The 25,851-nt window shown below is 38.1% G+C and overlaps 1 protein-coding gene across 4 annotated transcripts in view; it reads left to right on the top strand.

Annotated features, from left to right (window-relative positions):
• Positions 1-25,851, top strand: part of PLA2G12B (phospholipase A2 group XIIB) — a 30,591-nt gene that overhangs the window by 3,973 nt on the left and 767 nt on the right. For 2 of the 4 annotated variants that reach the window (XM_058696672.1, XM_058696670.1), the window contains exons 2-3: positions 8,224-8,312; positions 20,160-20,325. In XM_058696672.1, the coding sequence (XP_058552655.1) occupies positions 8,224-8,312; positions 20,160-20,325 (255 nt within the window). The remainder of the gene's footprint in view (positions 1-8,223; positions 8,313-20,159; positions 20,326-25,851) is intronic. The other 2 variants (XM_058696673.1, XM_058696674.1) reach the window with 2 other exon arrangements.

Raw genomic sequence — 25,851 nt, 5'->3', positions numbered from 1 at the left:
TTATGAAGGAGGAGGGTCTCTGCAGCAGAGTTTGTGTATCTTGTAAATTATGATTGAAAGTACTGGTCCAAGGACACCTGGGTGGCTCAGCTGGTTAAGGGCTCAGGTCATGATTTTGGCTCAGGTCATGATCTCACAGTTCGTTGACACGGAGCCCTGCGTTGGGATCTCTGCTGGCAGTGTAGAGCCTGCTTGGCATTCTCTCTCTCTCCCTCGCTCTCTGCCCCTCCCCCACTCACGTGTGCATGCGCATTCTCTCTCTCTCTCTTTCTCTCTCACAAAATAAATAGAACTTAAAAAAAAAAAAAAGATACTGGTCCACACTCATACTTTGATAAAAAGACCTCATGATAGAGGTGCCTGGATGGCTCAGTCAGTTAAGCATCTGACTTTGGCTTACTTAGGTCATGATCTCACAGCTCGTGAGTTCCAGCCCTGTGTCAGGCTCTGTGCTGACAGCTCAGAGCCTGGAGCCTGCTTTGGATTCTGTGTCTCCCTCTCTCTCTGTCTCTGCCCCTCCCCCCATCGTGCTCTATCTCATTCTCTCTCTCTGTCAAAAATAAATAAACAAAAAAAAGACCTCATGATGAATTTCTTCTTGGGTTTAGTTCTAGGAAAAAAAGTATCTCTAAATATCTTTTAATCTGTTTAAAATCTTAGAGCAAAATTTTATGAACCTGTGAGTTCGTATCTTTTTCCAGGGAAAGGATTCACATCCTTAATCAGATTCTTAAGGGGATCTATAGCTTGAAAAAAGGAAACAGCTACTGGTTTAGAGGCAAAGATTGTTCTTGTGCTAGGGTGACCAACTGTCCGGTCTGCTGGTGGCTGAGGGGAGAGGCGGGGTTGGAGTGGGGATTCCTGGGACATGGACTTTCAGTACTAACACAGAGACAGTCCCAGGCAAACCAGGACAAGCTGGTCATCCTCCCTCCTGCAGTAACTTAATCTGTTTTAGTAACTGAAATAGAGTTTATTGCTTCAGTAAAATTGTCAGAGTTCTGCTTTGTTCCCTTGGTGTGTTACTCATGCTGTATTTGAGTGTTTCTGGAAGGACATACATTTCAAATAAAGTAGTCTGATTCCTTAGTAGATCTCTAGCAGAGCAAAGCTCCTGCAGGAGCCAGCTGGGTGGGGAGAAGGGACACACCCTCCCAGGAAGATGTAACCCTTGATCTGGGTAATAAAGCACAGAAGTTTTTATTGTTCTTTTCAGTGACAAAACTGAGAGGGAAGAAAGGTTGGGTCCAGGAGGCAGTGTGCATGCTTGTGGTAGAACTTGGGTTTTGTGTCTAACCCTCCTCTTAAATCTCCCTCATTTGTCTTTTGTGTCTGACGTGTTTTATGGTGTCTCAGTTTGTTCGGAAGTTTTTAATTTTCATAAGATCAAGTCTGTCAGTCTTTTCCTTTATGGCTTCTGAATTGTTTGCCTTGCTTAGAAAGCCACACTCACATCATGATTATAACAACCTTTTGCTAATTTTTTTCTGTGAAAGCAGCCATGTCTAATATGTAATAAATGAGTGTTTCTGTGTTCTAATTAAACTTTTTTACAGACACTAAAATTTGAACTTCATATAATTTTCACGTCACAAAATAATATCCTTCTTTTGACTCCCTCCCACCAATTATTTAAAAATATAAAAACAATTGTCAGCTGGAAGGTTATATAAAAACAGGCAATGGGTTGGTCTTGGGTCATCGTTTGCCAACCCCTGAATTAGAGGATCAAGTTGTCAGCCTCCCAATTCTATAAATAGCCAAAATCAGAAAATAAAAAGTCTGTGGGCGTAGTCCATTATTGATGCCCAGACTCAAAACATCAAACTGTAAAGACTCATTGCTAAGCTCAACTCAAAACTACTCAAGCTATATAATTTGAGGATATAGTAAATTATTTCTGCCCAGATTCAAACCATGACCTTTTTTCTTAGAACTTTTCCTTCAAGCTTCATTCCTAAATAGAATTCCTGCAGCTATCATAAACTATTACATAAATACAAAAATTAAAAATAACCAGCAGGACAGGTGGCTAGTGTCTGTAGTTGGCGTTCCATTAGCTTTCAAACTGGGATATCAGAATTTTATCTTCTATGAGTTATCAAGTACAAAAAAGGTAGAGGGAAACCCAGGAAACTGCGCAGAGTCTTCTGCAAAAGCTCTTTATCAACAAAATTATTAAAGGTGTAAGTTTCATCATAAAAATTATGCATTAGTTTCTTCATTAAAAATGTTCCTCCTGACTTCTATAAAGCTAGTATGTGTAGAACATTTGTAAAGGAACAATCCAAAGAAAAAATAAAATCACCATAATATTACCTACAAGAGACAATTCACATTTAATCTATGGCATAGTATGATTATTTTCATATGTGTATTTTGATTAATAACATTACTTAATACATTTTACCCATTCCCCAACTCCCAGTAATTCTGGCACACACACACACACACACACACACACACACACACAGAGTAGGTTAGTAGGGTATCATTGGTAGGGTACATTTCTCAAGAACTTTGAAAAGTAATGCAGGGATTACTGGTGGGCTGGCAGACTCCATCAACAAGCACAGTACTTCTCCATTATAAATAAAAAATGTTAGGTGAAAATAAAACATTAGAAAAGATACGCCCTCAAGCTAGAATGGAATACATGGAAACTTATAAGTTCCATTGAAGAGGAACACTAATGCTAAAGTAATGAGCAGGAGCTGAGCTAAAACCCTTGGGGTTTTTAAGATCACATGTAGACTCTAGGGGCTGAGGAATGGGTTTTAATACTCATACAAAGAGAGAAAGAGTAACTTTCACTTGTAAGAATTGGGAATCTGTAACTGAACAGTCTGTATAAAGCTTAAAGCCCGAGGAGCTGCCCAGTCTGTTTAAAATGGGTTAGAAAATATCTACCCAATATTTCAAGAAAGTAGCAGGGATGATTTCCATCCACCTGGGGCTGAGACTTAAAGGGGGAATAAAGAACATCCACCAAAAAATCACTACTCCAAACATATTCTATTCACACATGTGGCATTTGAACTTAAACAGTTGGCCTGATGTGAGTTTCCCAAGCTGAGAAATTAACATAAATACTAGTGTCTCAAGGATCTTAAGGCTCCTAGAGCCACAGCAAAGGTAATTGAGGAACCAATATGTAGTACATGACTCAGGGCACAGAAATTCCTTCAGGAAAAAAAAAAGCCCTTCTGAAGATAAGGTCTTACTGAAAAATTATACACTATGTGAAAAAATAATCAATCAGGAGGGAGAGACAGCAGACATTAAAAAAAATGACTTGTATCCCAAAGACTGGAGATTATAAAAGAATATTTGAAATCATTAAAGAAATAAAACAAGGACTAGAAAACATAATAAAAAGACAGAACTCGGTGAAAATGAATACATAGATTTAAAAGAAGAATCAAATTGGATTCCAAGAAGTGAAAATTATAGTTCTTGAGAGAGAAAAAAAAAAACAGCAGATGGGTTAAATAGCAGATTAGTGAACCTAGAGAGAATTAGTGAAATGGAAAATAGATTTGATGAGCTCGACAAAATTCAGCACAGAGAGAAAAAAGATGGAAAATGTAAAAGAGAGGTTAAGATATACGAAGGACAGAATTAAGAAGATTCATCATTCAGTAGTAAGAACCCCAGGAGAAGAAAGTAGGGAGTATGAAGAAAAGAAAATATTCAGACGGTGGCTGTGAATTATCTGAGGTGAAAGAAACCAGGTCTTCAGATTTTTCCAATCAAGATAAGGATATACAATCCACATCTAGATACAGTGTAGTGAAACTGTGAGGATGCGGAGAAATTGGAGCCCTTGTGCAATTGTAACCCTTGTGTTGGGAAGGCAAAATGCTACAGCTGCTGTGGAACACAGTTTGACAATTTCTCAAGAAGTTCAACATTGAACTACCATATGACCCAGCAATTCCACCACGTAGGTATATGTATGCCAAAGAATTGAAAACAGATATTCAAACAAATATTTTTGCACACAAGTGTTCATAGCAGCACTCTTCACAATAGCCAACAGATGAAAACAACCAAAATGTCCATCAGTGGATGGATGAATAAACAAATTGTGGTATATTCAGAGAATGGTATATTATTCAGCCATCAAGTGAAACGAAGTACTGATACATGCTACAACACAGATGAACCATGAAAACATTATGTTAAGTGAAAGAAGGCATATATATTGTATGGTTATATAGTGTATGGTTCCATTTATTCAAATATCCAGAATAGGCAAATCTCTAGAGACAGAAAGCAGATTAGTGAGGGGCGCCTGGCTGGCTCAGTTGGAGGAGCATGCAACTCTTGATCTTGGCGTTGTGAGTTTGAGCCCTATGTGGGGTATAGAGATTACTTTAAAAAAATCTTTTAAAAAAGTAGATTAGTGCTTGCCAAGGATTGGGAAAAGGGGAGAATAGGAAATGACTATTTAATGAACATTTGGTCTCCTTTGGAGGGTGATGAAATGTTTCTGGAAGTAGACAGAGACAATGGTTACACAACACTATGAACGTACTGAACACCACTGAACTGTGCACTTTAAGATGGAAATGTGAATTTCACCTAAAAAAAAGAAAATAGACTTCATCAAAATTAAAAACTTTGGCTATTCAAAAATACCATTAAGAAAGTGAAAAGACAAAGGGCTCCTGGGTGACTCAGTCAGTTAAGCATCCGACTTCAGCTCAGGTCACGATCTCAGGGTCCGTGAGTTCGAGCCCCGCGTCGGGCTCTGGGCTGATGGCTCAGAGCCTGGAGCCTGCTTCCGATTCTGTGTCTCCCTCTCTCTCTGCCCCTCCCCCATTCATGCTCTGTCTCTCTCTGTCTCAAAAATAAATAAACGTTAAAAAAAAAAAAAAGAAAGTGAAAAGACAAACCACAAAATGGGACAAAATATCTGCAAAGAAGATATATATGTGAGTGGCCAATAAGTACAGGAAAAGATGATCAACATAATTAGTTATTAGGAAAGTGCAAATCAAAATGACCATTAAATACCACTTCACACTCATTATAATGGCTGTAATAAAAAAGACAGATTATAACAAGTAGAGGAGAGGATGTGGAGAAATTAGTACCTTTATACATTGCTGTAGGGAATGTAAAATTGTGTCACCACTTTGGAAAATAGTCTGTTAGTTCCTGAAAATGTTAAACAGAGTTAACATATGACCCAGAAGTTTCATTCCTATGGGGGAAATGAAAACATATTGTCCACACGAAAATGTTTGTGGCAGCATTTTTCATATTAGCCAAAAAGTGGAAAAAATCTAAATGTTCATCATATTTACTTGGCAATAAAAAAGAATGAAATTCTGACACACGTTACAACATAGATGAACCTTGAAAACATTATGCTAAGAAGCCAGAAACAAAAGGCCACATATTGTATGATTTCATTTATGTGAAATGTCCAGAATAGGCTAATTTACAGAGATAGAAAGTTGATTAGTGATTGCCTAGGGCTAATAGATAATCTCATCTTGGAAGCAACATACCTCCACTTCTGCCATGTTTTCTAGGTCGCATAGACCAAGCCTGGGACAATATACAAGGGCATGAATACCAAGAGACTGGGATCGCTGGGTGCCATCTTGAATGATGATCTCATACACTCATTTTACCACAGAAACAAATACCAAACAGACTGTGGCAGAGACTGCTTATTGTATCCTAATGTCTTCCCCTTTGTCCGTAGTAATAAACCCCTCCCTACAATTTTAAGCTGGGCTCATGGTGCCTACACTGAATAAAAACTTCAATTCCTAGCCCATTTTTGCCAGTAGATATTGCTGTTTGATTAAGATCTGGCCAAAGGGAAGTAAGAGGAAGTGATGTCTAATTTTGGAATGTGTTTATTAAAAAGAGGAGCTATGACCCTTCTAACTCCTTCTTTTATCCTGCTGTTTGTAATATGGATGTGTTGGCTGAAGCTCCATCTTGAACCATGAGGGCCAGGGTTGCATTCCAGGGCTGGTAGAGCAGAATCTTTAATTCTGGGTTATGATATATTCTATCTTGTTTAAGCATCAGAATAATACAATATGTTGGAGACAGAATAAATATATGGTGAAAATGAATACTCTATTGAAGGACATAAAGGAAGACCCAACTAAATAGAAAACTGTACTATACCCATGTTTGGGAAGACAGAATATTATAAGAAATTCAGTTATCTCCAGGTTAATCTATAAAGTCAATGTACTTTCAATCAAAATCCTACACTATCACTTGTAGAATTTACTAAAATGACTCTAAAATTCCTTGCAAAACTATAGGTCCAAGAGTAGTCAAAACAATTTTTAAGAGTAATAAGGAGTGGCACCTGGGTGGCTCAGTTGGTTGAGCATCTGACTTAGGCTCAGGTCATGATCTCATGGCTCATGAGTGGGAGCCCTGCGCCGGACTCTGTACTGACAGCTCAGAGCCTGGAACCTACTTCAGATTCTGTCTCCATCTCTCTCTGCCCCTCCCCCACTCAACACTGTCTCTCTCTCTCTCAAATATAAATAAACATTTTTTAAAAAGTTAAAAAAAGAATAATAACGAGGGAGGTCCTTAAATCATAGACTTAATATCTAAAAATTAAAACAGAAAGGGGGGTGCATAGGGAGCTTCAACTGTACTTGTAACAGTTAATTAAACAGAAAAAATATGTATAGTAAGTTTGGCTAAGTTAACATTTATTATGTTTGTGTAGTGGGCTCATGGATGTTTGTTTCTCTGATTTTCCTTCATAATACCAAATAATTAAAAATAAAATACCTTGTAGGAGAAGGTAAAAGAAAAGAAAGAAAAAATAAATGCTATATGCCTCACTCTGAGGATTAATTCTTAGCTTATTTCCTCAGTCTTATGCTCTGTCTTGCGTCTCCTAAAAAGGGGCAAAGGGTTGTGATAGAAGAACATGGGCTTTGGAGACATAAAACAGGAAATCTGGATTTATATCCTACTTGCCCCACTTAGTACGTGACTTAGGCAAGTCACACGCCCCCTTAGTCCCATTTTCCTTATCTGGATAACAGGATGAAAATGCTCACTGCCAAATTGTCCTGCAGGGCTCTCTCTCTCTCCTTTTTAAATTAATTGTTATTTTTTTATTTGGGGGAGAGAGAGAGAGAGAGAGAAGCAGAGAGAATCTCAAGTAGGCTCCATGCTCAGCGCAGAACCTCAGGCAGGGCTCAATCTCAAGGCACCGTGAGATCATGACCTAAGCCGAAATCAAGAGTCAGGATGCTTAACTTACTTAGCCACCCACCCAGGTGCCTTCAGGGTTCTCTTTCCCAATGATGACTACCATCATTAACATTGACAACATTTCTTTCTCAATAATTGAAAGATTATAACATAACTCAAAAGCCATGTAGGAGAAACCAAGAAATTCAAAGCCTGCCAGATGGTTTCTGCTTAGTTCTATGATACAAAGTCTCACATACTGCATGGTAATGATTTCTATGCTCTTTGATCAATAATGCTTTGCCTACATTTATAGAATCTTGCAAAATTTCCTTCAAGATATTCTGAAAAAAGTTTTGTGGTACTGTTATAATTCTTATTTGTTAAATGTGTGATCAGGTAGTGTTCTGCTTTTTCTGTGCATGGCATGTGGCCTTACAATGGATGGAGTAAGACACCTTGAGTTTTGGTTCCATTTTTCCATGGACCTTACCTTCAAAGTCATGCACTTAAGAAACATTAGAATTGTTAGTAAATAAATGCTCATAAAATTCTTTAAGATTAGGAGAGAAACGCCAACCTGGCATGAAGATTTTTATCCTTTTATGACATCATTGTCATCCTCACCATCATTGCCACCAAATTTGGATGTGAATATCTGGTGAGAAATGATGACTTAAAAAAAATTTTTTTTAATGTTTATTGAGAGAGAGAGAGAGAGAGAGAGAGCACGCAAGCGAGTGGGGGAGGGTCAGAGAGAGGGAGACAGAGCACATGAAACAGGCTCCAGGCTCTGAGCTGTCAGCACAGAGCCGACGCGGGGCTCCAACTCACAGACTGTGAGATCATGACCTGAGCCAAAGTCGGATGCTTAACCAACTGAGCCACCCAGTCTCCCCAGAAATGATGACTTTTAAAGGAAAAATTGAATATGCTTTAAGATAATTTTTATTTGATGAATGTTCCCAAATGTTTAATTTCTAAATATTTCTTCCTGCTTCTTTCCTCTCTTTCTCCTGCTAGGAAAGGCACCAATGCCCAGACCCGGCTACAAGCCTCAGGAGCCCAACGGCTGCAGCTCCTATTTCCTGGGTCTTAAGGTACCAGAAAGTGTATGTACCGCCACAATTATTTTCTTAGTTGATTGGTTTTAACTAAGACAAGTCCGAGAGTTCTCACTAATGGGAGTGATCATTTATGGAATATAGCTTTAATGTTTATTTATTTTTTAGAGAGAGTAGGAGACAGAGTTCGAGCAGGGGAGGGGCGGAGAGAGAGGGAGACACAGAATCCGAAGCAGGCTCCAGGCTCCAAGCTGTCAGCACAGAGCCCGATGTGGGGCTCAAACTCATGAACTGCAAGATCATGACCAGAGCCAAAGTCGGATGCTTAACCGACTGAGCCACCCAGACATCCCTAATTATTTTAAATTGGATTCAGAGTAAGGGAGATAATTTTCAAAGAAAGTATCCAATATCCTCTTATCAAGGACAGTTGTCCCTCAGATAAGACCTTGTGTAGTGAACTTTAAAATCACCACTGCAAATACCAGCCAAATATTAGGGGATCGAACATAACTTCATATGAAATCTGACAAGTGTGACTTATTTAAATTAATGAGACTTTCCTATGATGTCCTGAAGCCATTGGCACTGAACAGTGAGAGCTGGTTGCTATATTGTCAGGAATTTTGCAAGTGGTTGACCTCATGCCTGGTAGCACCAAACCAGCTCTGTTTAGAGTTTTAAGATCATAGTAATCTGCACACACACACCCCCACACAAGCATGCTCCATCCCCCCACACACATCTAGCCTCCAGCTAAACACTTCTCATCACACCAATGGCCATTTCTCAAGCTACTGGCCTCCCCTGAAAACAAGTAATAAACTGATTTCTTTCAAGACCTCTTGGGGGCCCTTTTATCTTTTTTACTTCAGAAAAGATGTGTTACATAAAATGTAGATAGAGGGATTTCCCATCTAAGCCATAATTTTGAATTGTGTCTTAATCAGGCTAAACATCACTTTTCTGCTGATTCAAAAGATTTTACTTTGTAATAGTTTTATAAGCAGCATAACGTTTACTCTTTTAATGAAAATGCTGCCCACTAATGTGGCATAATTTGGCAAATTGAGAAAAGGTCCCCTTTCCTCTTCCATTTGTCAGAAATTTATCTTAATATCACTCTTGGAAATTAATATTTTTCTTAGAAAAGGAAATTTGACTGCCATTGGCTAGACATTTTTCTTAATAAATATACAAATCTATGATATCTTGTGGGACAGTGACCCCTTTGATATGACACTCTTGTGCACTGTACAACCTGCACAGCCGTATTCCCAACCTCGCCCACAACCATCAATATGTGTATGGACACAGAAGAAAGACAATCTTTCCAAAAATATATTTATATTAGAGAAACCCCTTTTTTGGCTAATATACTTTACTTGATTCCAACTAGGAGCTATAGAAGTGGCATTAAAACCTCAATAAAGATGTAAAAGTGGGCTTGGGAGTTAAGATGGTGGAAGGTAGGGAGACCCTAGGCTGGGTTTCAAAACCCATCGTTTGAACACAGCTAGATAAACATCAAATCATTTTGAATATCCAAGAAATCGATCTGAGGACTGAAAGAGAAAAATGCACTAGTGGGATGCATAGGTGGCTCAGTCGACTGAGCATCCAACCCTCGATTTTGGCTCAGGCCATGATCCCAGGGTCGTGGGATTGAGCCCCTCATTGGGGTCTGCACTGAACATGAAGCTTGATTAAGATTCTCTTTCTTAGGGCACCTGGGTGGCTCAGTCAGTTAAGCATCCAACTCTTGATTTTGGCTCAGGTCATGATTTCACAGCTCGTGAGATCAAGCTCTGCATCAGGCTCTGTGTAGACAGTGTGGAGCTTGCTTGGAAATCTCTCTCCCTCTCTCTCTGCCCTTCCCCCAGTAGCGCTCTTTCTCTCTAAATAAATAAATAAATAAATATAAAAAAAATTTTTAAAGATTCTCTCTCTCTCTCTCCACCCCCCCGCCTTGGCCCCTCTCTCCAGCTTGTGCTCTCCTCTCTTTCTTAAAAAAAAAAAAGCGCAACTGAAGGTGAAAAAGCTACCACAACATGGAAGGTAGAAGCTGCAGAAAGTTGATTTCAGAAAGAGAAGAGCTGTGAGTGCTGTGATGGGGAGGGAGTCCTGATCATGGAGAGAGGAGTGAGAGGAAAACAAAGAGAGAGAGAAAAAAAAATGAAAGTGCGTGTGGGGAATTGCACAAGAAAAACTCTTCCCCAAAACCATTGACTGGAAAAATGAGAGGGGCTGAACACAGCAAGTTTTTATACACAGTGGTGCACAAAGTCTAAAGTTTCGGAGGTCAGCACCATTGCCAGGGTCATGTCTGGCAGGCTTAATGAGGCTCTGGTGGGGAAGGAGGGTGGAGACCCAGAAGTGGACAGCATGGCCTAAGGATCCCCTAGGTCACACCCCGACTAAGAGTGCATTTGGGAGAGGGAACACAGCCTCTCCAAGGGGAAAAGACCCAGCCAGCACCACTGAGCTGCCCTGTTCACTAACATAGGAAGGGAGATGCTGGCTGGGGACAGTGAGCCTTGGTGCTGGCTTTCTGCCATGCTTTACCATAAACTCCAAACCTCTGTGTAGTCACTCAGCTGATATCTGGGACAAGCCAGCACTGGCCACAGTGCAGTGAGACTCTCTTCCAGAGGATCAGTGCAGCTCCGTGCACTATGCAGATCTCTAAAATTTAGAATTTTGAAACCCAGCCACACCCCTGAGATAAAACACAGGAGTGTCGTGCCACCCAGCAGTTGGACAGCTCAGATGCAGACAGGGTGAAGGTTGGGATCTGGCCAAAGCTGGGGACACAAGAGAGGTGATTGCTCTTCTGTGAGGACTTCCTGAAGAGTGGTGGGCACAAGCTCCTCATTTCAGGGATGAGAGAGCTGGTGACACCATTTTCACCCTGCCCATCAGCACTGACGGACTTCACTGAACAAAACAGTGCCACCAAGAGGATGGCAGATCTACTTACACCAAGCCCTGCCCTCCTGTGCCCTGCAGATGCATCTCCACTAGAGCAAGTCCACTTGAGAATCAGTCCAGCAGGCCCCAACCCCAGAAGACCAGCACAAATCCCTCACATGCACCAAGTCTACCAATCATAGAGTGTTACAAAACTTTAGCTCTAGGGGAAATAGGATCTAGCTTCCTTTTTTACCCACCCTTATGATACTGAAAAAACTATTTCATGATTTTTATTTTATTTTATTTCTTAATTTATTACATATATATGTTTTGGGTTTTTAAAGTTTTTATTTATTTATTTTCAGAGAAAGTGAGTGAACAGGGAAAGGGCAGAGAGAGAGAGAGGGAGAGAGAGAGAATCCTAAGCAGACTCTGCACCATCAGCACAGAGACCAAAGTGAGGCTCAAACCCATGAACCATGAGATCATGACCTGAGCCAAAACCAAGTCAGTCAGTTAACCACCTGAACCATCCAGGCTCCCCACGTATATATGGTTTTTTTGGATCTAGCTTCTTTTAACAAGCAGACTTTGTGTTCCCCCACCTTAGGATAAAGAAAAAGCGACGTTATTATTTATTTAATTTTAAAATGTTATTATATCTATATATCTATCTATTTTGGATCTGGCTCCTTTTAACAAGAAACACACAGGATCCAGCTTCCTTTTTTGTTTTTTGGGGTTTTTTTTTGGACCTTGACAATATGACAAGATGAACGAATTCATCCCAAAAGAAAGAACAGGAAGAAGTAACAGGCAGGGATTTTATCAATACAGATATACGTAAGATGTCTGAATTATAATTTAAACCAACAATTATAAGGATAGTAGCTGGGCTTCAAAAAAGCATAGAAGACACTAGAGAATCCCTTACTGCAGAGATAAAGGAACCAAAAACTAGTCAGGCCAAAATTAAAAATGTGATAACCAAGATACAAACACAAATAGATGCTATGACAATGGGGATGGATGAAATAGAGGAACAAATCAGTGATATAGAAGATAAAATTATGGAAAAGAACAAAGCTGAAAATAAGAGTGAAAGAAAGGCATTGGATCACAAATGTGGAACTAGGGAACTCAGCAACAAAGCATAATAACATTAGTATCATAAGAGTTCCAGAAGATGAAGAGAAAGAAAAAGGGCCAGAAGGTTTGTTTGAGCAAATAACCAAGACATATCATAGTGAAATTCACAAAACACACAGACAAGACAAGAATCCTGGAAGCAGCAAGGGAAAAAAGTCCTTAACTTACAAGGAAAGGCAGATCAAGTTCATTCTAGCAGATTTGTCTATAGACTTGTATAGATTTGTCTATAGAAACTTGGCAGGCCAGAAGGGAATGGCATGATATATTCAACATGCTGAATAGGAAAAATATGCAGCCAAGAATACTTTATCCAGCAAGCCTGTCATTCAGAATAGAAGAAGAAATAAAGAGTTTCCCTGACAAAAACTAAAGAAGCTCATGACCACTAAATCAGCCCTGCAAGAAATATTACAGGGGTCTCTTTGAGTGGGGAAAAAAGGACCAAAAGCAACAAAGACTAGACATCACCAAGAAACACCAGCTTTACAGGCAACACAAAGGCACAAAATTCATATCTATCAATAATCACGCTGAATGTAAATGGACTGAATGCTCTGATCAAAAGGAATAAGGTATAAGAATGGATTACAAAAAAAAAACCCTGTCTATATGCTGCCTATAGGAGACTCACTTTAGACCTAAATACACCTGCAAATTGAAAGTGAAGGCATGGAGAACTATCTACCATGCTAATGGACATCAAAAGAAAGCTGGTGTAGCCATACTTATATCAGACAAACTACATTTTAAACCAAAGACTGTAATAAGAGCTGAAGAAGGGCATTAATAACAATTAGAGGGTCTATCCATCAAGATCTAACAATTTATGCCCCATACTTGAAACACCCAAATATATAAATCAATAACAAACGTAAAGAAACTCATTAAAATAATATAATAATAGTAGGGAACTTTAACACCCCCACTTACAGCAATTAATGGGTCATCTAAACAGAAAAATCAACAAGGAAACAATGGCTGTGAATGACACACTGGACAGGATGGACTTAACAGATATATTCAGAACATTTCATCCTAAATTAGCAGAATACACATTATTTTCTTCTTTCTTTCTTTCCCTCTTTCTTTCCCTCTTTCTCTCTTTCTTTCTTCCCTGAGTAGGCTTCATGCCCAGTGCAGAGCCCAACACAGGGTTTGAATCCATGACCACAAGATCAAGTCCTGAGCTGAGCTCGAGTCAGATGCTCAAAAATTGACCCGCCCAGGTGCCCTCCACATTCTATTCAAGAGCCCATGGAACATTCTCCAGAATAGATCACATACTGGGTCACAAGTCAGCCCTCAACAAGTACAAAAAGACTGAGATCATATCATGCATATTTTCAGACCACAATGCTATGAAACTTGAAGTCAACCACAAGAAAAAATTTGGAAAGACCACAAATACAGGGAGGTTAAGAACATCCTACTATAGAATGAATGGCTTAACCTGGACATTAACAAAGAAATAAAAAAAATATGTGGAGGCAAATGAAAATGAAAACATGCAGTCCAAAACCTTTGGGATGTGGCAAAAGCAGTCCTAAGAGGGATGTATATTGCAGTACAGGCCTGCCTTAGGAGACAAGAAAAGTCTCAAGTATACAACCTAACCTCACATCTAAAGTAGCTAGAAAATGAATAGCAAATAAAGCATAAAGCCAACAGAAGAAGGGAAATAATAAAGATTAGAGCAGAAATAAATGATATGGAAACAACAACAAAAACAGTAGATCAAGAAAACTAAGAGCTGGTTCTTTGAAAGAATTAATAAATTGTTAAGTCCCTAGCCAGACTTATCAAAAAGAAAGAAGAAAGGACGAAAAAAGGTAAAATTACAAATGAAGGAGGAGAGATCACAACCAACACCACAGAAATATAAACAATTATGACAAAATATTATGAAAATTTTATGTCAACAAACTGGGAAATCTGGAAGAAATGGACAAGTTCCTAGAAACCTACAAACTAGCAAAACTGAAACAGGAAGAAATGGAAAATTTAAACAGACCCATAACCAGGGCACCTGAATGGCTCAGTTGGTTAAGCATTCTGACTTTTGGTTTTGCTCAGGTCACGATCTCATGGTTCGTGAGTTTGAGCCCCACATCAGGTTCTACACTGTCAGTGTGGAGCTTCCTTGGGACTCTCTCTGTCTCTCTCTCTCTGACCCTTCCTTGCTTTTACTCTTTCTCTCTTTCAAAATAAATAAATAAAAACTTTTTAAAAACAGGCACCATTTAAAAAGACCCATAACCAGCAAAGAAATTGAATCAGTAATAAAACATCTCCCAACAGAGGCAGCTGGGTGGCTCAGTCAGTTGAGCACTTGACTCTTAGCTTTGGCTCACATTTGAGTGTCGAGTCAGGCTCCATGCTGGGTCTGAAGCCTGCTTAAGATTCTTTCTCCCTCCCTCTATTGCTCATGGTCTCTCTCTCTCTCTCTCTCTCTCTCTCTCTCTCTCAAGAAAAATAATCTTCCAACAAACAAAAATCCAGGACCACCTGGCTTCCCAGGGGAGTTCTACCAGACATTTAAAGAAGAGTTAATACCTATTCCTCTCAAACTGTTCCAAAAAACAGAAATGGAAAGAAAACTTCCAAACTCATTATACAAGGCCAGCTTTACCTTGATTCCAAAACTAGAGATCCCACTAAAAAGGAAAACTATAGGCTAATATCCCTGATGAAACTAGATGCAAAAATTCTCAACAAGATACTAGCAAATCTAATTCAACAGTACATTAAAAGAATTATTCATCACGATCAAGTGAGATTTATTCCTGGTTGCAGGACTGGTTCAATATTTGCAAATCGATCAATACAATACACTCCATTAATAAAAGAAAGGTTAAGAACCATATGATCCTTTCAATAGATGCAGAAAAAGCACTTGACAAAATAAAGCATCCATTCTTTTTTAAAAATGTTTATTTATTTTGAGAGAGAGAGAGAGAACAAGTGGAGGAGGGGCAGAGCGAGAGGGAGAGAGAGAATCTCAAGCAGCTCTGTGCTGCCAGCATAGATCCTAACACAGGGCTCGAAATCACAAACCGTGAGTTCATGACATGAGCCAATATCTGAGTCAGACACTTAACTGACTGAGCCACCCAGGTGCCTCTTTTTTATCTTTTAAAAAAATGTTTATTTATTTATTTTGAGAGACAGAGAATATGAGTGGGGTAGGGGCAGAGAAAGAGGGAGAGGGAGAATCCCAAGGAGCCTCCACACTGTCAGCACAGAGCCATCCTTCTTGGCAAGGAAGAAGTCAGACTTTCACTATTTACAGATGACATGATACTCTATATAGAAAACCCAAAAGACTCCACCAAAACATTGCTAGAAATAATGCATTAATTCAGTAAAGTTGCAGGATATAAAATCAATGTACAGAAATCTGTTGCACTTCTGTACACCAATAATGAAGCAGCAGAAAGAGAAATCAAGGAATTGATCCCATTTACAATTGCACCAAAAACGATAAGATACTTTGGAATACACCAAAGTAAAGAGGTAAAAGATGTGTACTCTGGAAACTATAGAACACTTATAAAAGAAATTGAAGAAGACACAAAGAAATAGAAAGACATTCCATGCTTATGGATTGGAAGAACAAATATTATTAAAATGTCTATACTACCCAAAGCAATCTACACATTTGATGCAATCCCTATCAAAATAACACCAGCATTTTTCACATAACTAGAATAAACAATCCTAAAATTTGTACGGAACCACAAAAGATCCTGAATAGCCCAAGCAATCTTGAAAAAGAAAAGAAGTTGGAGGCATCACGATTCCAGACTTCAAGCTATATTACAAGGTTGTAGTGATTAATACAGTATGGTACTGGGCCAAAAACAGACACATAGATAAATGGAACAAAACAGAAAACCCAGCAATGTACCCACAACTTATATGGTCAACTAATCTTTGACAAAACAGGAAAGAATATCCAATGGAAAAAAGATAGTCTCTTCAACAAATCGTGTTGGAGAAACTGGACAGCAACATGCAGAAGAATGAAACTGGGCCACTTTCTTACACCATACACAATAAATTCAAAATAGATGAAAGACCTAAATGTGAAACAGGAAACCATCAAAATCCTAGAGGAGAACACCGGCAGTAACCTCTCTGACATCGGCCGTGTCAACTTCTTACTCGATATGTCTCCTGAGTCAAGGGAAACAAAAGCAAAAATAAACTATTGGGACCTCATCAAGATAAAAACCTTCTTCACTGTAAAGGAAACAACAAAACTAAAATGCAATTTTCATAATGGGAGAAGATGTTTGCAAAAGACATATCTGATAAGGGGTTAGTACAAAATGTATAAAGAACTTATCAAACTCAATACCCCAAAAACCAAATAATGCAATTAAGAAATGGACAGAAGGTGTGAATAGACATTTTTCCCAAGAAGATATCCAGATGGTTAACAGACACATGAAAAGATGCTCCACATCACTCATTATCAGAGAAATACAAATCAAATACAATGAGATATCATCTCATACCTGCCAGAATGGCTAAAATTAACAACACAGAAAACAATAGCCAAAGTATGGAAAGAGCCCAAGTGTCCATTGGCTGACTAATGGATAAAGAAGATGTGAGACACACACACACACACACACACACACACACACTGGAAGAGTGCTCAGCCATCAAAAGGAATGAAATCTTGGTGTTTACAATGTCATGGATGGAGCTAGAGTATATTATGCTAAGTGAAATAAATCAGTCGCAGAAGATAAATACCATACAATTTCACCCATATGTGGAATTTAAGAAAGAAACAGATGAACATATGGGAAGGGGGGAAAAAGAGAGAGAGCGAATCAAACCACAAGAAACTCTTTATGATAGAGAACAAACTGAGGGCTGATGGAGGGAGGTGGGTGGGTGGATGGGCTAAGTGGGTAATGGGTATTAAGGAGGGTACTTGTCATGTTGAGCACTAGGAGTTATATGTAAATGTTGAATCACTAAATTCTATTCCTGAAAACAATATTACATTATATGTTAACTAACTAGAATTTAAATTGAATTTTGAAAAAATTAAAAAAAAAGAAATGTAAACGTGGATGGAAATTAGGATGGACACACTGCTTCAGCAAGGCTTGACTTGTGATCAAAATTTTCTCTTCTTCAGTTTTGAAGCTTTCCCTTCCCCTTCACTTGTTTTTCTGTAGAATCCTTTGTTCCAGGAACTTGGTATGGATGGCTGGCACCAGTGTTTGACATTCCTATCACAACTGCCCAGATCCTGTATTTTCCTATAAAACCCCTCAACCTCCTACCCAGGGTGGGGGCTTTCACTCTTGGAGGCATTAGCCTGCTGCAGCCTCCTTTGTATGGCAAAGTAATAGACTATCTCCCTTCTTTATCCCTAAATCTGTCTTCGTATTACATATTTCAGCTCTGGAGCACAGAGGTTGGTTTTTGACAACAGTATGCACTCTATTTTGGAAGTAATGTCATTTTATTTACTGGTACAAGTATTGTCTAGGACCAGTTCAAGAATTTCCAATTCAGTTGAACTGAATGATAGTGACTATACTCATCTATCTAATTAATTCTCAGTTACCTCTGCTGATATACATTTAGTTTTTGGGATGAGGCACGAACAAAGTAGTTTCCTTCAGGTGTCAGATGATAGGAATTTACCCAGAATTGCAGAGCCCAGGCTGTTGCCTAGCCTAATGAGTTACATTACCTCTTACTGTAACAATGGATTTTATTTTCTTTTTCTTAGAAGGGTATTTTATTTTATTTACTTTTTTAAAGAGCTTTTTCTAAAAACGTTTATTTATTTATTTTGAGAAAGAGCATGAACAGGGGAGGGGCAGACAGAGATGGAGAGAGAATCCCAAGCAGGCTCCAAGGTGACAGCACAGAGCCTGATGTGGGGCTTGAGCTCACAAACTGTGAGATCATGACCTGAGCTGAAATCAAGAGTTGGACACTCAACCGACCGAACCACCCAGGAGCCCCTATTTTATTTTTATTAGTTTTCATGCCCAGCATGAAGCCTAACGTGGGACTTGAACTCAAGACCATGAGATCAAAATGTGAGCTGAGATCAAGAGTTGGATATTTAACCAACTGAGCCACTCAGGGGGCCCTGTCAGAAGGGCATTTTATTTTTTTTTTTATTTTTTATTTTTTTAAAATTTTTTTTTTCAACGTTTTTTTTTTTTTTTTTTTTTTTTTTTTATTTTTGGGACAGAGAGAGACAGAGCATGAACGGGGGAGGGGCAGAGAGAGAGGGAGACACAGAATCGGAAACAGGCTCCAGGCTCTGAGCCATCAGCCCAGAGCCTGACGCGGGGCTCGAACTCACGGACCGCGAGATCGTGACCTGGCTGAAGTCGGACGCTCAACCGACTGCGCCACCCAGGCGCCCCAAGAAGGGCATTTTAAACACCAAAGTCCATAGTCTGTTTTAAGTGGTCTTGGAGCAAAAGTTCAGATAAGGGAGGATTTAAGGAGAGCCAAGTGGAAAGGATCTATAATAGCTGATTAATCCATCTCCACCCATACTATGAAACCATATTTCCACACCTTCCACTTGGGTTCAAGTTTATATTATCAGAAGAACTGCAAAAGATTCTAAGATGCTCTACCAAAGGCTAAATGCCCCTGTTCCAAACTATTTCACATACCACAGAATGATCACTCTCTGTAATCACTCATTCTATCATGTTCCTTCTTTGCTCGAGTCTTTATCAAATCTTACTAGGTACTTTGGAAGTCAGAACCATCCACCAACTTACCTTTCTTAATTAAAAAAAAAAACAGGGGCGCCTGGGTGGCGCAGTCGGTTAAGCGTCCGACTTCAGCCAGGTCACGATCTCGCGGTCCGTGAGTTCGAGCCCCGCGTCAGGCTCTGGGCTGACGGCTCGGAGCCTGGAGCCTGTTTCCGATTCTGTGTCTCCCTCTCTCTCTGCCCCTCCCCTGTTCATGCTCTGTCTCTCTCTGTCCCAAAAATAAATTAAAAAAATAATAATAAAAAAAATAACAAACAAATAAATTCCTGCTAAGACCCTTGAAACACCAAAATGACTTGCTCACATATGATTTACTCATTATCTCTTTTCTTTACCCTCATGTCTAATAATTCTCTAAAAAAAAAAAACCACGTAGAGTTATGAAACTCTAGATGTGGCATTCTATGAAGTTACTCAGTTTATGCCACAACATTTACAGATGTTTATAGGAGGCTTAATACATTTATGTGTGTGTGTGTTAGATATTGACATTTAACCATAGTCCCCTTGTGGTCAGGAATCATGTGTTCTATACCCCACTCTGCTCCCCGACACGTACAGACAAGACACATGCCTTTAAAACAGTATATGGGGTGGGTTTCTAATAAATGCTGGTGACCTCTTGGTGAACTGAGCCTTGATTTTTTATACTTCTGAGCCTTTGAGTCTTTTGCTCAAATAAAATCTCACACAATATAGGTTTTAGTTAAATTTGGAAGTCCTGCAGCTCTGCCCTCTTCACTAACCTTCTGATGTTTATTTTCATCCCTGTAGTGGCCTGTGAATTTGAAAATTACTAAATCCAAAAGAAAAAGAAGAAAATGGACTATTCAGAATTAATAAGCTAATAACCAAACCATAATTGAAACTTAACATCCTGTAGCTGTCAACCTTATGCAATTCTCTCAAGTCACTGGTATTTCTGAATTGATCTGATGTGTAACAGGAATTTGAGAACTGGCCTGTTAATAACAAGGTGGGCAAGGTTGCCTAAGGTCCTTGGTCCAAACGTGGCCTTTTCTTCCTTCTCTTTTCTTCCTTCACTTTTCTCCAGATGGATTTGGGCATTCCAGCAATGACCAAGTGCTGCAACCAGCTGGACGTCTGTTATGACACCTGTGGTGCCAACAAGTATCGCTGTGATGCAAAATTCCGATGGTGTCTCCACTCTATCTGCTCTGATCTGAAGCGGAGTTTGGGTTTTGTATCCAATGTGGAAGGTAGGTATCTTAAGGGAATCTACTGGTGAGCAGGGAGTTTTGTTCCTGTTTTCATACAGAAAGATATCCAGAGCCCCTTTACGCAAAGAGACCATTAGAGCTCACTGAACTTTCTTTATAGAACACTGTGACGAATGTTAAGAAGGGTGAAGGAAGATTCTGGGCATTCCTTCACTAAAGTTCTTGCTGTCCTGCCCAGGAGCTGCTGGCACCACTCCTGATGGACAGGGCTACACCAAAGCCTTTCCAGAGATATAAAAATCTATCCTTTAAGACTGGAGAAAGAGTTGCCCAACTGGCTTTGGTTATTCATTCCACTATTAAATAATTTTCCATATCAGGAATTTTTCTGTAGGACCACTTGGTTTGGTTTAAGCCCTTTTTTTCCTTATTTTGTTTTCAGTTGGGGAAAGCATTTTTTAAAACCTATCTTTTTTGTTTAAGCTCTTTGTATTCTTCAGGATAATTATTTTTAAACAACTGCTTAGCTACCCAGTTTCTAGCACTGATTGTGTAATTTCCTTTTCCTAATTCACCTTTGGAAAAGCTTTAATCCTTTAGTTTCTGAAGCCAGAACATTATATTCAGGTATTCGCATTATATATTTTTAGATGGCAAAGTTTGAAATTTAAGCTTATAAGGAGTTGGCCTCATGCCACTGAGAAAGTCAGCAGTAGAAAGAATTTTGGATCATTTTCATAGATCGCTGTCTAGAGTATAGTCCTAAAGTGAATGTGTGAAGGCTTCAAAATATGAATAATTAATTGGGCACTGTAAAAGGGAGTATCACTCTCTCTGTACCTACAAAAGGTGAATAAGTGCCTGCTGCTAATCTAAGGTCAGGTCAAGTTACTTCCTCTAAGCAATGTCCTATTGATTTTTTCTCCCAAATATCTCTTTGATATACCACTTGCCTGCTTACTGCAAGTTAATCTAATCTTTGGATCCCATCCAATCTATTTTCCTCATAGGGACCAGATACATTTTTGTACCATATAAATCCAGTCATTTCCACCCTCTGTGTAAGCCCTTCAATCGGTTCCTCTTCCTTAGGAATAAATCCAAACTCCTTAGTATGATATACATAGCCTTTCCTGATCCAGCGCTACCCTACCTCTCCAGCATTATTTTGCTTATTTCTGATTTCTCTCCTGACTTCTGCCATTCCAAACTACTTGGGTTGATGAACCATATTTTTCTGCCTCTGCAGTTCCCTCTGCTTGGAACACTCTGATCATTTTTTGTTGTTGAAATAGCTTTATTGATATGTAATTCACATACTATACAATTCAACCATTTAAATGCTTTTAAAATATGTTCACAAAGCTATGCAATCAGGCCCATAATCAATTCTAGAACATTCTGACCACACCAAAAGGAATCCCCATAGCCATGAACAATCCCGCTCTCTTTTCCTTTCCTGGCCTTTGGCAACCATGAATCTGCTTTCTACCTCTATTGATTTGTCTGTTCTGGACATGTCATATAAATGGAATCATAAAATATGTGGTCTTTTGTGACAGACATTTTTAACTTAGCAAAGTTTATCTGTGTTGTAGCATGTATCAGTATTTTGTTCCTTTTTATTGCTAAGTTATAGTCCATTCATTATATGGATATAATGTATTTTCTTTATCCATTCATCAAATGAAGGACATTTGGGTTGTTTGTACCTTTGGCTATTATGAATAATTCTGGTATGAACATTGATATATAAGTTTTTGTGGAGACATATCTTTTCATTTCTCTTGGGTATATATCTGAGTGGGGGGAGCGGATTCTGGGTTATACGGTAATTTTATGACAAACTGTTTTCCAAAATAGCTGCACCATTTCACATTCTCACCAGCAATGTATTAAGGTTCCAATTTCTCTTCATCCTTATCAACCTTTGTTATTATCTGTCTTTTTGATTATAGATCTTAGAGAATGTGAAATGGTATCACATTGTGGTTTTGATTTGCATTTTCCTGATTGCTAATAATGTTGATTATTATTTTTATGTGCTAGTTGGACATTAAATATCTGCTTTGGAGAAATGTTTAATCAGATCCTTTACCTCTTTTTAAATTGGCTTACTTATCTTTTTTATTATTGAGTTGTGAGTATTCTTTATATATTCTGGACACAAGTCCCTTATCAGATACATGCTTCACTAATATTTTCTCTCTTTTTGTGGGTTTTTTTTTTCACTTTCTTGATGAAATTATTTGCAAAGCAGATGTTTTACATTTCAATAAAGTCCAACTTATCTATTTTTTTCCTTTTGTTGCTTGTACTTTTGGTGTCATATATAAGAAGGCTTTGCTTTACCCAAGGTCACAAAGATTTGCTCCTATGTTTTCTTCTAAGAGCTTTGTTTTAGCATATACACTTAGGTCTATGATCCACTTTTAATTTTTGTGTATGATGTAAGAAAGAGATCCAACTTCATTCTTTTGTATGTGGATATACAAATGTTCCTGCATATTGTTGAAAGACGTTTCTCATACTCAGTTGTTTTTGCACCCTTATCAAAAATCAGTTGAACAGAAATGCAGTATTTATTTCTAGATTTTCAATTCTATTTCATTGATCTATGCCAGTGACACATGGTATTTATTATTATGGTTTTGTAGTAAACTTTGAAATCAGGAAGTAATCTTCAACTTTGTTCTTCTTTCTCAAGATTGTTTTGGATATTCTAGGTCCCTTGAATTTTCTTATGAATTTTAGGTTCAGCTTGTCAATTTCTGCAAGAAATGGCAGTTGGAAATTTGGTAGAGATTTTGTTAAATCCGGAGATCAGTTTGAGGCATGTTACCATTTAACAAAATTATGTTTCCTGATCAACGAACATGAATGTCTTTCCATTTATTTGGATTGTCTTTAATTTCTTTCACAGTGTCTTCTAATTTACAGAACACAAGTCTTACACTTCTTTTGTTTAAATTAAGTACTTTATTCGTTTTTTTGTTATTATAAATGAAATTATTATCTTAATTTTATTTTCAGGTTATTCATTGATAATGTACAGAAATAAACTGATTTTGTATATTGATCTATTATCCTGCAACCTTGCTGAACTCACTTATTAATTTTAATAGATTTTAGTGGATTCCTTGGGCTTTTCTATACATAAGATAATGCCATTTACATATCATCTTCCTTTCCAATTTGGATACCTTTTACATATTCCTCTTGCCAATTGTCCTGTCTAGGGGTTCCAGTACAATATTGAATAGAAGTGTTGAGAGCAATGTCAAGAGCAAATAAACAAATGGTACTAAACAACCAATGGGTTGAAGAAGAAATCAAAAGAGAAATAAAGAAACATTGAGACAAATGAAAATGGAAATACAACATACCTAAACTTATGAGATGCAGCAAAAGCAGTTCTAAGAGGGAAATTCATAGCAGTAAATGCCTACATCAAGAAAAAAAGATCTTGAATACATAGCTCAACTTTACACCTCAAGGAACTAGAAAAAGAAAAACATTGGAGCCCAAAGTTAGTAGAAGAAAGTGAATAACAAAGATCAGAGCAGAAATAAATGAAACTAAGACTAAAATAACAATAGAAAAGATAAATGAAACTAGGAGCTGTTTTGTTTTGTTTTTTTTTAAAGATGAAGAAAATAGACAAACCTGTAGCTAGACTAATTAAAAGCTAATTTGAGAGGACTCAAATAAATAAAATCAGAAATAGAAGAGGAGACATTACAACTGATACCACAGAAATACAAAGGATCACAAAATACTATGAATAATTATATGCTAATAAATTGGACAACTGAGGAGAAATGGGTAAATTCCTAGAAACATGCAGTTCCTAGGAACATTCAGTTCTTACTGAAACTGAATAATGAAAAATAGAATCTGAACAGACTGATTATTAGTAAAGTGATAGAATCAGCAATCAAAGATCTCTCAACACATGAAAGTCCAGAACAAGATAGACTTTTATTTTTCAACTTTTTTTTTTTTGAGAAAGAATACAAGTGGGGGAGAGGGGCAGAGGAAGACAGAGAGAGAGAGAGAGAGAGAGAGAGAATTCCAAGCAGGCTCCATGCTCAGCACAGAGCCCAACACAGGGCTTGATCTCACAACCATGAGATCATGACCTGAGCTGAAATCAAGAGTTAGATGCTTAATTGACTGAGCTACCCAGGCACACCAAAATGGACTTTCTAAGTGGCTTCAACATTTAAAGAGAAATTAATCATCCATTTAAATCGTTCCAACATTTCAAGAAGAATTAAGCATCCATTCAAATGACTTCAACATTTAAGGAAGAATTAACACCAATCCTCAAATTCTTCCAAAAACTGAAGAGAAGGGAGCACTTCCAAACTTACTTTATGAGGCCAGTATTATTCTGATACCAAAACTAGCCAAGGACGCCATAAGAAAAAAAACTACAGATAAATTTCTGATGAATATAGATGCAAAAATCCTCAACAGAATATTAGCAAACCTAATTCAATAATATTAAAAGGATCATACATCATGATCAAGTGGGCTTTATTCAAGGGAAGCAAGAATTGTTCAACATCGGCAAATCAGACAATGCGATACAGCACATTAACAAAATGAAGGATAAATATTGTATGATCCTCTCAATGGATGCAGAAAAAGCATTAACAAAATTCAACATTCATTTGTGAAAAAAATCTCTCAACACAGTAGGTATAAAGGGAACATACCTCATAATAGACGCCATATATGACAAGCGACAGCTAACATCACACTCAATGGAGAAAAGCTGAAAGCTTTTTCTCTAAGATCAGGAACAAGACAAGGATGCCAACTTTCACCACTTTTAACATAGTATTGGAAGTTCTAACCAGAGCAATTAGGCAAAAAGAAGAAATAAAAGACATCCAAATTGGAATCAAAGATGTAAAACTACCACTATTTGCAGATGGCATGATATCATATGTGGAAAACCCTAAAGTCTCCACAAAGAAAAACATAAACCTATTAGAACTAATAAATTCAGTAAAGTCACAGGATGCAAAGTCAATATACAAAAATCAATTTCATTTCTATACACTAATAATGAATTATCAGAAAGATAATTTAAGAAAAATTATCATTTACAATTGCATCATCAAGAATAAAATACCCAGGAATTAATTTGACCAAGGAGGTGAAAGACTTGTGCATTGAAAATGGTCATACTACCCAAAACAATCTACAGATTCAATACAATTCTTATCAAAATTCTAATGGAAGGTGTTCTGAGATGCCTTTCATAATAACCTTTACCCCAAAGGGATAGACTTTTTTTGTGTGGGTTCCCATACCACCATGATATTACTTCCATCACAGTGTAGTGTAACCATTAGTTTACCTGTCCATCCTGTCGACCTCTTTGTCCAAACTGTGAGTACTTTAGTTGGGATCTCTTTGGTCTTTGCATCCCTGATGCCTAACAGAATGGCTGACCAACACATATGTTTTTCTTAATGAGTGAATTGTTATTTATCCCACACTTAAACAGAGAAAGCTACAGAAAACATAGTACAGTTATCTGAGGGAGTA

The sequence above is a fragment of the Neofelis nebulosa genome, chromosome 13 (assembly GCF_028018385.1).
Source record: "Neofelis nebulosa isolate mNeoNeb1 chromosome 13, mNeoNeb1.pri, whole genome shotgun sequence".
Classification (NCBI taxonomy): Eukaryota; Metazoa; Chordata; class Mammalia; order Carnivora; family Felidae; genus Neofelis; species Neofelis nebulosa.
The sequence above is the reverse complement of the archived record's forward strand: the minus strand, read 5'-3'. Positions and strand labels throughout refer to the sequence as shown.